This window comes from Choloepus didactylus, chromosome 3 (assembly GCF_015220235.1).
Source record: "Choloepus didactylus isolate mChoDid1 chromosome 3, mChoDid1.pri, whole genome shotgun sequence".
In the NCBI taxonomy this organism is placed as follows: domain Eukaryota; kingdom Metazoa; phylum Chordata; class Mammalia; order Pilosa; family Megalonychidae; genus Choloepus; species Choloepus didactylus.
The window spans coordinates 154031804-154046026 of NC_051309.1; the positions used below are offsets into that span (position 1 = coordinate 154031804).

At 37.7% G+C, this 14223-nt stretch overlaps 1 protein-coding gene across 2 annotated transcripts in view; it reads right to left on the reverse strand.

Moving 5' to 3' along the window:
* RNF150 (ring finger protein 150) overlaps positions 1-14223 on the reverse strand; it is a 274681-nt gene that overhangs the window by 84053 nt on the left and 176405 nt on the right. For both annotated transcript variants that reach the window (XM_037830712.1, XM_037830713.1), the window contains exons 3-4: positions 8638-8709; positions 7154-7236 (exon numbers count right to left, since the gene is read on the reverse strand). In XM_037830712.1, the coding sequence (XP_037686640.1) occupies positions 7154-7236; positions 8638-8709 (155 nt within the window). The remainder of the gene's footprint in view (positions 1-7153; positions 7237-8637; positions 8710-14223) is intronic.

The window sequence follows — 14223 nt, forward strand, 5'->3', positions numbered from 1 at the left end:
TGAAAATGTAACCTTAAATTTCAAAGGAAAAAATTTGATATATCTTATATCCCAAATTACAAAAGGGAATTCTTGAACTGATAAAAATAACATTTATCCTCAATCCTAGAGAGAGAAGAAAAAGGGGAAGGGCAGCGTAGTATCAACAATTATCTATCCAAACTGGAACTTTGCGTAAATGACCCAGGTTTGGGGTGTTCGGTAGCTGGATCACTCCAGAAGAAGGTCTTTGTAGCAGATGAGCCAAAGCAAGGTCCTCAGTAATTTTTAAATGATGAAGAAAATGTTTCAGTGCTTGAAATTTGTTTCTTCTGTTATGGTTTTTTGAATGAAAAATCCTAGCTGCAGGATTCTTAAATATTGTTTAGAATCTGAATGGAGAGACATGAGCATGTTTTAAATGTGAACAAATACAAATGCATCCATCAGTCACCAACTTCAGAAACAAGCAGCCATATTCAACTACTCCAAATGAAGATTTATGGCAGTTTACCTCCTAAATCTCTTTTTAGTAGATCCATTTCTCTACATCCCAATGCAACTCTCCAAATTAGGCCTAATTAATTAATTAAATAATTAGAAAAATTATTTCTTGCTTGGACTTTGCAGTGGTCTCCTAACTGGTTTAGTCAGATCCCTCCAGGCCAGGCTATAATCTAAGCCCCTTAGCTGGGCATTCAGTGTCCTATAGGTTGGGACCTGCAGAATTCTCCAGCCTCATCTTTGACACGTGCTTTACACTCTCACAGTTCTAGTTTACTACTATTTATCTTTGCTTGTGATGTTCTTCTCAGCTTTGACCATCTGGAAAACTCTGTAAGTACAACTTCATGTAAAACAATTTGGCAATTTGAATTCATAACCTTAGAAACAAGAGAACAATTGGAAATGTGAATTGAGATCTATACACAAAGCTGTTTATCACAGCCTTATTTATAATAGCAAAAAAAAAAAAAAAAGAAGGCAGGAGGGAATAACTTAGATGTCCAAAAATAGTCAAAAAATAGCATAAAGAATATTATGCATCAATTAAAATGATGCTGACAAAGAGTTTTTGAAGACATGGAAAATATTCATTCTAGAAAGGACTTAAGATGACTTCCAGGATGCAAAAATGCAAAAAGATGCCATCAAAGCAAAAAAAAAAGAATGGAAAGTAACAAAGTAAGAATAGGGACATCAAATGGAGGCAGGGATTAGGCTAAGAAAAATAGAATACCTTTTGGCTATGGGTGGGCCACAAATTTGGCTCCCAGCTATCTATCAACCAACACAGGAAAAAAAAAATTCTGGACAGTACCTCAATTCTGCATCCACGTTATAAAAATATTCCACTTGCCTGGGAGAAGCAATTATTCCAACATGAATTGCTCTGGTGAATCCTCATGCAGAAGCTAGAATACAAGATCCTAACAACTGACACAATGGCAAGTTTCCTACGATGATTTCTTACAGTAATCCCCAATAAAAGCTGATGGCAATTGCACCAGACAACTCCATTCTACAGCAGGAAGCTACTATAAAACAGTAAATGTTTTTCGTTTTCTGTGACTCTACCTTGATACAGAAGTACACTTCAGAAAAATAAGAGTACTGAATTAAAGTTCAACTAATTTCCTCAAAGAATATGATATCTATATTTTTAGTCACAGTTCTCATACACTTGGTGAGTTTGAAGATGTGCTTCCTGATAAAGTACCTCGAATCCAACTACCCTAGCTTGACAATTTAAAATACACTTATCAGGATAGATTCTTAAGTGGCAGGAGTAGAAGAGGGACAGTTAGGAGAAGCCCATGGCAGAAAACCAGCAAAGTATTGGAGATAATGGTGTTACCAATGGTGACAGGAAAAAGATAGTACAGCTAATAATGAGAAGAATAACATCATGTTAGCATCAGTAATAACAGCAATAATAATAGTGATAGACATGTGGAATTATCTTTTTTGTCAGGTTTCGAATAGAGTATGTAAAAAACGATTCTCAGCCAACTTAGACAGAATTCTTAAATCAAAATTTAGATTCCTTCATTGGCATTCCCTTCTGTTAATGAGTCAAGCCTAAATTAAAAACAAAACAAAACTATACACAGAAAAACTCTAGGTTCATCTGACCTAACAGATAATCCTTCTCAGGGCAAAGGTGACACCTGTTTGAAGGTGCAGAGCCACCAAGCCCTGGCTCTGGATGGCCCATCAGCAGATCTGTGCTCAGGGAAGCTGAAGGCAGGGAGGGTGGCTGCTCTCCTTTAGACATTGTTTGGACTTGCTTCAGTGCACAGGCCCCTAAGGGCGCAAGTGCAACCCTTTCAGACCAGAGCTATTACAGGATAGGTGTTTTTTAGTTTCTTGCTCTATCCAACCACCTCCCCCTGCTCCACAATAAAAAGTCCCCTGTAAAAGCACAGGCAGTCTGGGATCCAGTATCTTCCAGGAAATATTATTTACAAAATGTAACTACATGAAGTAATTTGTTTTACGGGAATTTTATTTATGACCAAGTTTAAAGTGGGTGGGGGTCATCTGCCAAAGATAATAACTCGATGTTTAGAAGATTTGATTTGATCTGAGAATAAGCCAGCAGGACGAGCTTCTTCTACAGGACATGCTTCTTCTACAGGACACTATCCAGATGTTTCGTCTGTATGAGAAAAACTGCTTTTCTCTCGTTTATAGTAGGGCTGGGATGGAGGAATGCAAACAGCTCATTAATGGATCATCAAGAAATAAGCTAAAGGAGGCCAGGACACATTCCTGCTTTACCTCAGAGGAAAATTCTGACTGATCCATGAAAAGACCCTGACCCTGACCCTGACCCTTGAGGACTACAAAAGCACCACATTCCAGTCTTTGGTTGGGTTATTCAACTTATATCATAACCAGCTTCTGCCTTCAGAGTCAAGGGTGGGTTAAGATGAGCCACAAACAATCTAGTACTATTTCTAGCAAATTCTTGTAAGGCTAAGTGTAAAGAGCAGGACATAAAATGATGTTGGCAATAGTATTGCAAACTTGTAGAAAATATGCACAGGAAAAAAGGAAGGAAATATAGCAGTAGTTCTTTTGGTAAGGGAGTTAGGCATATATTTAAATATTCTATTCATTTTTCAAATTCCCTATATGAGAATGTAATGAACAAAACAAAAACACTGTTAGAAAATATGAAGACAACACTTTTTCTGTGGAGCCTTTCTCAACTCCCTTGAGCCTTGTGTTAGTTTTTCCTCCTGTACCTTCAAACCAGTCCTTTTGCTCTTATTGTTGCACGTATCAGCTGTATTGTGATTTCTTATTTAAATGATTGTCTCTCTTCACTAGACAGACTGGTCTCCTTTAGTTCAGGGACCATGACATTTATCTTTTCATCTCTGGTACTCAGCACAATTCCTGGCACACGATCGCTGCAAAATAAATGTTTGTTATTCCAAATGAAGCATTTAGTTACTGAAATGCTTATGGCAAAGCTCTGCTTGTTAACAGGCAGCTTTTAAATCTCTTTCCTAAATTGTATGTAGAGGAAAGATGAGGCTGCAAAATCAGACTGCAGTAAAAACTAGTGTCCTCTAAAAGTTGACTATGATACCATATGTGTAAGTTAGAGATATAAAAGAAACTGACAGGCATGTAGGGAAATAATGCATCCTTTGCTTTGCTTTTAAACAATGGAAAATAAGGAATTTTGTCCTGCCCAAGTTCACATTCTCTCTAGGACACTGTATGTCTGAAATTGGGTACTGAAAAAGACTGGAATGAATAACCCCTGAAGCACAGTAGGGACACGATAGGACAAAAGCCATGGAAGAATCAGATAATCCAACTTCTTGTCTGGGAAGAGATGAAAATACAACTTCAATAAAATATCTTTGTGTGTCTGGCAAAAAAATTGCAGTCATGAATATTAACCCTGTCCTAGTTTGCTAATGCTGCAGAATGCAAAACACCAGAGATGGACAGGCTTTTATAAAACGGGGGTTTATTTCACTACACAGTTACAGTCTTAAGGCCACAAAGCGTCCAAGGTAACACCCCAGCAATCGGGTACCTTCACCGGAGGATGGCCAATGGCGTCCGGAAAACCTCTGCTAGCTTGGAAGGCAGCTGGCATCTGCTCCAAAGCTCCGGCCTCAAAATGGCTTTCTCCCAGGACGTTCCTGTCTAGCAAGCTTGCTTCTCTTCAAAACATCACTCCCAGCTGCACTCTCTTTTCTCTCTTTGAGTCAGCTCATTTATATAGCTCCACCAATCAAGGCCCACCCCAAATGGGCGGGGCCACGCCTCCATGGGAACATCTCATCAGAATCATCTCCCACAGCTGGGTGGGGCACATTCCAAGCAAATCCAACCAGCACCAAAACTTTTGCCCCACACAAGACTACAAAGATAATGGCATTTGGGGGACACAATACACTCAAACCGGCACAAACCCTACTTACCAATACCAACCCTGAAATATAATGTGTATTTTGGCATAAGTATGCTGTAGCAAAAGCAAAATTCCTTGGAAAATACCCTAGTGGTGTATTAGGCCCAAATCCATATCACAAAAGTTAGCCCTCCACGGCCCTGAGAGGCTCTGTGAGCTGCTGTGGGCTCTCCCTCCCTCCCCAGCTGCAGGCCCAGGCTTACCACATAGGGATGAAGGAAGAGTGATGGGGAAGAGATGGCAGGTGCATGTGCACGACTTACCTTTAATAATCACCATGACTACAAATAAAGGGGGGAAGGCGTTTACTAACTCATCATAATTTGTGCAAGGATCTCTAAAAGAGAAAAACAATAATGTAGTGATTTTTAAAAAGTTCTAGGACAAGCGTATGCCTGGGTGATTTGGAAAGACATCTTATATGGCAACCATAGGAAAGAGATGCACTGGGAACGTCCAGTGTTACAAGGCCACAGAAGAGTTATGAGAGAAAGAAGACAAACTGGAACATTTTTTGAAACAGTTTTTACTCCAAGGAGATGCAAAGAATTCTGTGGATGAGTCAGCCCAGAAACAATGGGAAAGAGAGTCTATGAAATTCATAGGGGCAAAGAGGAAATTATCTAGCAAAAAACAAATGTCAGTGCATTTGTTTGATAACATCCATTAGTGCAAACTGTCTGGCAAAGACCAGCAACAGGCATAAAAATATCTTGATTTTAAAATGAGCATGGAAAAAAAATCTATGAGCTATTCAAAGAGTAGATATGTGTGGCTAGCATAAGATCAAACAGTCATTAACTATATAGCCTGTGCTTTGTAATACTTCGTGTATTTGTTATTTAAAGCAGGATCCACAATATGGAACAAAAAGTAGGATGGACAGTAAGGATCTTAGAGCTAAAAGAATCAAGAAATATATTGAGAACTAAAATAATCATGTAAAAAAGGAAGAGCCTGAAGCCAAACTGAACTGGCCTAGGGAAACAGCTAGCATAAATATATGTTCCTAAAGACTTTTATTCTTGTGATAAATATTAAAAGGCTACTATTTTGGAATAATACATCATGAAAATCTAAATACTGCTAAAGCAATGCAATTTTTCTTAATTAAAACATGGAATCTGCCAAATGTTCCAAAAAAGGGCATGGTAAATCAAACTGTGGTGCATCTATGGCTTAAATATTTTGTGGTCTCTTGCAATAATATGTAGTAATGTGGAAAATACTCATGATAGAACTTAAATGAACAAATTGTTTTATACTGTTGTGCACTTTATAACTTTTAAAACAGATTTTCTTAATTACATTTGAAAAGTTCCTTGGATCCTCAGGAAAAAAAAAATGCTATTTAACTTTAATTTGCTTTGGCTGTTTTTAAGTAGTAGTAGCCTCACAGGGCTCTGAACAATCTGCAAGTAGAAAAGTAAAGGAAACCACTGTTACTGCTAATAACTATGAGGCTTAAAAAAAAACTCTTAATAAAATACTGCAGAGCTGCAGGACGCTAGCCTGGAGGCCCTCTAGTTCACATACTGCCATTGCTTGGCAGTTTTTCTAGAAGCCACTGAGTATACACTGAGTGTAAAATCCAGGAAGAGAATTTATGCATAGAATTCTCATATGAAGGAAACTGCCAAGTTTCATGTGTCCTGATTTACAATTTTTTCCTAAAGGTCAAGCATCTATAAACTTAGAGAATTGAGTCACACTGGAAGACTTTGGGTTCCCTTTCCTAAGGCCCATTTTCCTAATGTTCAATTTGCCAAAGACCATTTAACTAAGATCCATTCCCTTTGCGTCTATTTCAGTATCCTGTCCTTCTTTGCTACCTCTTTGTTATTTTGGGATTATTTATCCAAATCTCTAGAGGCACATTTTATTTATCCTGTATTTCTAAAAAAAATAGTTCCTTACATTGTCTTGTTTAATGAATGAATGGATTGCTGTAAATGGTTTTTCTACTTTATTTACTTTTAAACACTCTAAGAATTTTTAAAGCCAATCTGTCTTGTTGAAGATCCTTTCTTCAAAGCATAATTTAAGGTTTATTTTTAGGATACAGATGCAGAAAACACTTAAAAGGATTTTCAGTGATAGGAGTACTGCTTTTATGTAACTTTAAAATATGTAATTTTATCAAAATGTTTAAATTTATTTAATTTAACAATTAAAAAAATTCATACACCTTAACAGTGAGTTTCAATTAGGGACAGGGGTTGGGGATATAAGATGATCACCTGGGAGTTTTCCAACTACTGGCATTCTCCCCTAAATTCTAGAAGTTTGGAGGTGATTGACACATTCTTTTCTTGATAGTAAAATGCAAGTAAAGGGAAATGCAATTTGTCTTTGGCTTCCTACACATTCTTAACCATATTCTGATTGCTTAGCCCTTCATGACCATTCATAAAATATCTTTAAGAGTTCATTATTTTAATTAAAGTTGCACTTGTAAAAGCAAGAAATGATTCTGAATGTCATAGATTCATTGTTCAACAAAGCTCTTACTTGGAGCCACATCATTGGGGATCAGCTAAATATTTCTGATTTCATGGGACAAAGTACATTCAAAGACAAAGTGAGAGTTTTGGTTGTTTGCTGTTTAAATATGGAAACGTTCAGGCAAACTGACCTTGCAGGGTTAGGCCCAGCCTGTCTGAACCCGTGAGGCCGACGGGGCCCTCTGCACACAGAACCCAGTCTGAGCCAGGCAACCTGGTGACTCACCGGCAGGGCAGGATCCGGACAACATCGTTAGGCTTGTACCCTTCAATACAAACGGCGCAGTTGTCAAAATCAGGCTCTGTTTCCTGCAATAGAGAAAGCACCCGTGAGCCTACTTTCTTAGCTTAAACTCGTGGGTAAATACCCACACAACAGACTCATGGTGAGGTTGTCTGCAGCAAGGCTTTCAGCCGTCCTGAAGCCAGTTTACTTAATCAATAATTTACTGTACATTGGCTTAGTCTCCTTTCCTTCCAACCTCCGCTTTTTTGTTTCTAGGTTCCACTGCAAGTGCTTTTGCGAGGAAAACAATTTTCTAGTGCACTTTTTACTAATAGTGCAATTTCTTATTATTAGAGGATATGTATGAAAATCTCGAGGATGAGAAATAGTATTTTATGGAGAAGGGTCTGAATGATACTTGATCTATTCATTCCTCTGGAATCTAGCATATAGAACTCTAAAATAATGGTTTCAAATTTTTTCAAGTATATAAACCTCTTTTACTGCCCTAAAATATATTACTTACATAATAGAACTTGTACTTTTAAAATTCTCTGGTAGGGTGGGGAGTAACAAACAAAATATACTTTAAATACAGTAATGCTTTTAAATGAATTTTATCCTATTAAGTCCCAGAGCATTTTCATATAGTTGAAAAATAGTAGCACATAACTTGTAAAACAATTTAATTATTCAGACAAGAGACAACACTTGTTGTACACATAGAGTTGCGAGTGTCTTATAGTGTCCACACAAAGCCCGTGTGCTGAAATCCCTTGCTCTCAAAATGCTGGGAATACGTGAGACCTTCACAGGCCTGCCGTCCTGAGCTGCACTGCTTTGTCCCTCCTTAAGATTTGCCTCTGCTTTTGGCCTTAAGCCATCTCTCAACAGGGAGGGAGGCTGTTGCGCTGACTTTAGAGTTCTAGACACTAGATTTCAGGGGGAGCAGATATGCCCTCTGCATTTACTGTAGAGTTAGTGGAGGGCATAGTTTAGCACATAACATCACCTTCTTTCTGAAGATTCACGGAAAAGCTTTCTCAAAGTCATACCAGGAACAACCATGTGTTTTTCTCTTCTGTGACACTGGAATACGGTGATTAAATATTATTTGAATAATGAATATTATTTCCTCCTTTGCATTGGCTACTAGAAAGAAAGAACCTAAATTTGGGACCCATTTGTATTCTACATTACATGGAATGCATTTGTGTCCTAATTTCATCCTGGCTTCATCTATTTTTCCTACACTTGCTTTTCAGTTCCTCATATTTTCTATCCAACTATTTTGTTGGTCCTATGGTATGCATTTTACAAATTGCTTTAAACTATAATAAAGAAGGGAATGGTAACAGACACTTATAGGATGACCATTAGCATGTATTCCCCTTTCCCATCCTTACTCTTCTTTCACCCTGGTTACCAGAAAAGTTGGGAGCTTCTTTGAATAGCTCCTCATCAAAAGAAAAGAGGGTTGTTACCTTGTCACCCTTCTTGATAGTCCTGACCTGGAGCTTACTGATGGCTTTCTTTGCCGCATCTCCCAGTCGGCGCTGCAAAACCAAAAGCTGCATGTTAGCAATAAAAGTGTGTAATTCTAGACTTCATATCTTACGTCATTTAATAAACCAGGGTGGCTATCTCTGAACTCATGCAGAAGTGGCATGAATATAAACGATAATGGCTGAAAGAGATGGGGCAGTGGTGTTCGTGCAAAGAGGCTCTAACTAATTGAGGTTTATAAGAGAGCTTTGCCAGAGAGAAGTTCGTTGTGCCTTATGTTGAGCAATTGGTATACGACACAGAAAGATCCTGCCCTTCAGTGATTCCAGGCACAGATTAGATCTACACGGATTAGAAACACACATACACACACACACACATACACACACAGGGAGTTTAGTAATTAGCCAGTTTGTGACTTGGAGATAGTCAATTTGGAGCAGAGGGAATAAACTTCATCTCCTCTTTTTCACAATCAGGGTTCATTGCTTACATATTCCTTTCAATTTGCTTCTATAGACCCAACCTAGGATTAAATTTGGTCTGTACTATCTCTATCACATCACATTCTCACATGACAATTATACCTCCTTTGTGTATGTGTATGAGTGAGTGTGCTCAGAAAATTAAAGTGTACATGTTCAATTTAACAAATAATTAGAAAGCAAACACCTGTGTAACCATCACTACCCATGATAAGAAATAATATCTCATGCCTCCATTTTTAAATAGAGAAAATTACTATCTTCATGAGCCTTGAAATATTGCAATGAGAAGGCAACAAGAAAGCATGGGAGACGGGGAGTGCAGGGAGATAACTGAGTTTTAATCTGTAAAGGGAAAAATGGTTTGCTTGTAGTTTTCTACCTGTTATATCTCCTTCTTAGGAAACATACTTCTGGTCTGTAATAGAAGTGTATTTGCAGCAGTGAAACATATTTGAAGACTAAATTTAACAAAGCTAACATTTAAACACCAAATAATAATTTGCTTTCACTAATTTTGTTCCTTTTGGAAATAATACTCAAGCATCTTTCCTTTCTTTAAAATAGTAAACATATACTAGCGAATAGTTAACATATCCTCCTTATTGTTCTAAAGCTTTGTATGCAATATCACCTTCACTTTGACAATGACCTTATTATGAAAAGGATGCTATTTTATGGAATGATCTGAGACTTACAGAGCATGAATAGATTGTTCACTATCATAGAGTTAATGAAATGTTGATCAGAATCTGAAAAAAATTGTCCGTCTTTAAAACCAAAGTTAAACTATGACCTTCATCTTTATCCACCAACCTACCACCCAATCAACAAACCAGCCAGCCAATCAACTAACCAACCAGCTAGCCAATCAATCAAAATGATTAAGTACCTATCACGAGGCACTTTCCTAGGCACACAGCATTTAAAAGTAAATACCAAATAGAAAAGGAGATGTTCTACTTTTTAGTTCTTTTCTCTTTTCAGATTTTGTCCATAGTTTCTAAAATAATACCGGTATTTTTAACAGAGGAGTAAACTTTGGCTGTTTCCTCAAAGGAAACATACACTTGAGATTTATGCAGAAGTCGGTGAGAAGCTGGCAAATTAAGGCAGCAGGGAAAATAATAAGAGCCGATAATGATAAATACAAAGGGGGAACATGGGAGCAGGAGGGAAAGAAAAGAATTGAAGGTGAAATTAAACACGACAGAACACTCACTCGTCTCTTCTTTTAGTTATTGTCTGATCACCCCTTGGGTTTCAAGCCATTTCTTCAAGTTGCCCTTCCTAGAGCTCTCCCAGGAGAGTGGTCCCTTTGGTGTTCACCCTCCCAGCACTTTGTATCTCTGCTTCACAGCACTGTCATGACAACTGCAATTTGACATTTATGTTTACGATTGTTGAATCAATCCCTGTTACATTTCCCTCGAGTAAGCTCTCTGAGGACAGGACTGTGTTTATTTTCACTTCTCATTGTGCAATCAGCACCAAGAATAAAGCTGGCTGCAATAACTGGCATTCAGTCATTCAACAGACACCTTTCGATCACCTGTTCTCTGCCAGGCACAGCTCTAGGTTCTGGAAAAATGGTGGTGAAAATGTATATACAAATCCCTGTCTTCTGTGAGTTTACAATCTACATGGAAACTCCATAAACAGTTAATGAATGAATAAAATTTTAAGGCAACAGATTTGCTATTTTAATCATGGAAAACAAGCTGAGAAATTTAGCCAGTTAGGAAAATTTGGAGACAAATTTTAAGTACCACATGTGGTAAGGTAAACAGAATTGTGGTTTGGCCTGGGTCAAACTAGCCAGGCTGAACTAACGGCTGTTTTCTGCAGGAGCCTGGAGCAAGGATTGAAGGGCACTGAGAAAGCAAGTGAAGCCAGAAACCTGCCTCATATTATAAAGTAAACAAATGTTGATTGTTTTTAAGTCAAGAGCTCAGATATTTTTTGTAATTGTGGTTAATTGGTAATATATACTATTTGGCCCCAATTTAATCTCTTAAATTGTTTTTCTTTACTTTTTCTTTTCTTTTTTTTTTTTACTTTTCAAAGGCTGAATAGAGTAATTAAGAGGCAAAAATTATTTTCAAACAATAATCACAGATTATACTCAAAGGAAGAACAACTTTTTTAAAAGGAGGTGAACTAGAAGTAATATTTTCAAAATTTAATCACACTGAAAACAATTCTCTAGCAAACAAAACATACCCTTCCTAAATGTGAGCATATAAGGTTAGTCCAAAGACTACTTTAAACTTTGGCCATGTATTGGACTTGATTTTTGGCAGCGATATCTGAATAAAAATAGTGTGGGTTTTAAAAACATCCCCTTTCTCTCCTAGCAGAAAAGAAAACAAAAAAAACAACAACAAAAAAAAAACAAAATAAAGCTCTCCCCATGCCTTTTAAAAAAAGGAAATGCATGCCACCTTTATAAAAAACAATAAAAGGGAATGCCCATTCAGGAACTGTAAAGCAAGCTGATGTTAAGGTATCTGATTTTAGGGCTAACAGCAGAGTTAATGGTTAGGGAATTGGCAAGACAAATCCCATTGCTGGCATTCTGACAGCTGGTAGCAGGGGAGGTTAGAGTTCAGCAGAAGATAAAGTCATTTGGGAGATGGGCTTCCCAAATGAGCAAAACAAACAGATCCGAGGAAGGAAAACTCTTTGGGACACTAGAGTGAAAGAGAAAACAATAAAGTCCTCATCAACATCAAGTGTAGGAGGCCTTTGTCCCAGGAAGTCCCGAAATGTCAGATAATTCACAAAAATAGGAAGATAAGTTTTCTTTAATAATTCTGAAACACGGGTTAAACACATCCCTTTGAGTCAAGCCTGCCTGATTCAATATATTATTGATAAAGAATACAGTACTTCTTTTGAAGAGGATAGCATTTGGCAGTGGCAGATGAAGGATATTAAATAGTCTTCCCTCCCGAGAATGCCAGAAACTCAGCTTCTGATGTAAATAATGATTTGGGAACCATATAGTATTAGATTGTCTACAGAAGTGCTGGGTTAACAAAATAAGGGAAAAAGGCGCCACAAAAATGATTAAAATATTATGTGTACTTGCATGTAGTCAAATTTTATCAGCATACGTGTGTCTGTACTTCTTTTTCAGGAACATGAAAATCACAGATAGAGATAATGACTTCTGAATAAAAAAAAGTTGTCAGCCCCATTTTCAACAATTTTCAAACTAGTATTATTGGATTTCCACAATGCACAATAAAGAGATAGTGGGTAAAAACATAAACATTCTCAATGAAATAGTCCAAATAAAGCAGTTGGTCCATTCTGTCTCTGGGTTTTAGCAGCATCCAGTATAAAGGGGAGGGAAAACTACAGGCTCTGTTCAAACTGCATCTTGTCCATAGCCTGCATAGAGCATCTACATATTGGCAAAGAGAATTCTTTCCTTTGTGGTTTTCAGAAATGCAGAATAAAGTGATACCAATGGGAAGAGTCAGGGACCACTGCAGTTTTGCGTGGACTTTTGTTTCGATTAGGGATTCATTCCCCTTCTCCAGAGTGGTCATATGGATTTTTTCTAACCCAACAAGACCCAAATCATGCTTTTTACAAGATGTCAGGGACATCTTGGTTAAAGGTAATTTGATTTATTGATCAATTAGATATAAACAGCTATAAGAAAATATAGATACCAAGATAATTGGTTTCCTGCCAACAGTTAAGATAAATTGCTTTATGGAAAATAAATATGAACCATTTCATACAAGTATAAAGTCCCAAGTAAATGCCAACAAGGATGTAAAACAATGACAGACCCCAGTGGTATTCTAAATATGTAAGAAACTTCAGAAAAATAGGACACATTCCCTCTCCCCTCCTCTATGTTATAAACAGAAATGCAGTAGTGGTGACAAAAACTAGGAACTAAAGGATGCTGAAACAGCATGAAAACTGAGTTTATGTTTTCCCTATTTCATTTGACTGGATGACTCTGTGCCATATTTGTCCCTTTTTTCTAATAGCTGTCTTTATTTTTTATGAACATCATCATCCTCACATCACCAAGCAGAAGAGTAACTAAGTGTCCTTGTGCTCTGGGTGAGAGGAGGACACTGTAAAAGAAAACAGAGTTGGTTCCAGTTGTCTGGAGCTGCACAAGGCCATGGGTGACTCAGACATTTCCCTCACTCGTTCTAATACATGATAATGCTCCTTCCAGCCCTGATGGATATGAGAGAAATCATCCTAGAGCCACTACAACCAATTTCTATAATGCAGATGGTCACTCCACAAATCTAGAAATGGATAAAAGAATTAGGCTTACTACACTGATGGCCATGATAACCTCATAGAGGGATGGATTAAAGCTCCTCATGTGCACACAACACGAGGCAGAAACACTGAGGTCATTTTTGTGGGAGAAGCAGAGGAGAAGGCAATGGCTTGGAAGTTAAAAGATCCAGCATCCAATCCTACTCCTGCCACTGTGTGACTTTGGCCAAGTCACTTAAATGTTCCGGGCTTAGTTTCCCTTATTGTTAAAATAAAGTCTGTAAAGTAACACTATTTCCAGCTTGAACAGTTCATGATCTTCATCCATGCAGAACAGAACTAGGAGACTAAGCTCCTTTGAGACCTGAATTATCTAAAAGAGCAAATCAATGGCTAATTACCTCACTGAACAATTCACAGGCACAACATGTACTTTGCCTTTCTGTTCCCCTGAGGGCTTTGCACTTTTTTCCAGAGCAATATCAGAGACAATTTTGGTTCTTTGTTCTTCAGGAGACAGAGGAATCTCTACCCGCAGACTCCTTTGATAGCTGAAGCTTGACACACTCCTTTCCCTTCCCTTTCTCTTTCCCTATCAGGTTTTCAATTCCATTACTTTTCTTTACCTTCAGCACCAATATGTGCAAAAGAATTCAAAGGAACATCTGCCATGTGCACACAAATAATAGGAAAACATGTTCTCAGAGAGAGAGAGAGGTAACTCTTGGTTTTCCAAAGAAAATGTTGTTGAATATCATTACCAGGCCTCACATAAAACAAAACAAAACAAAACAAAACTCTAGTTTCCTTGGA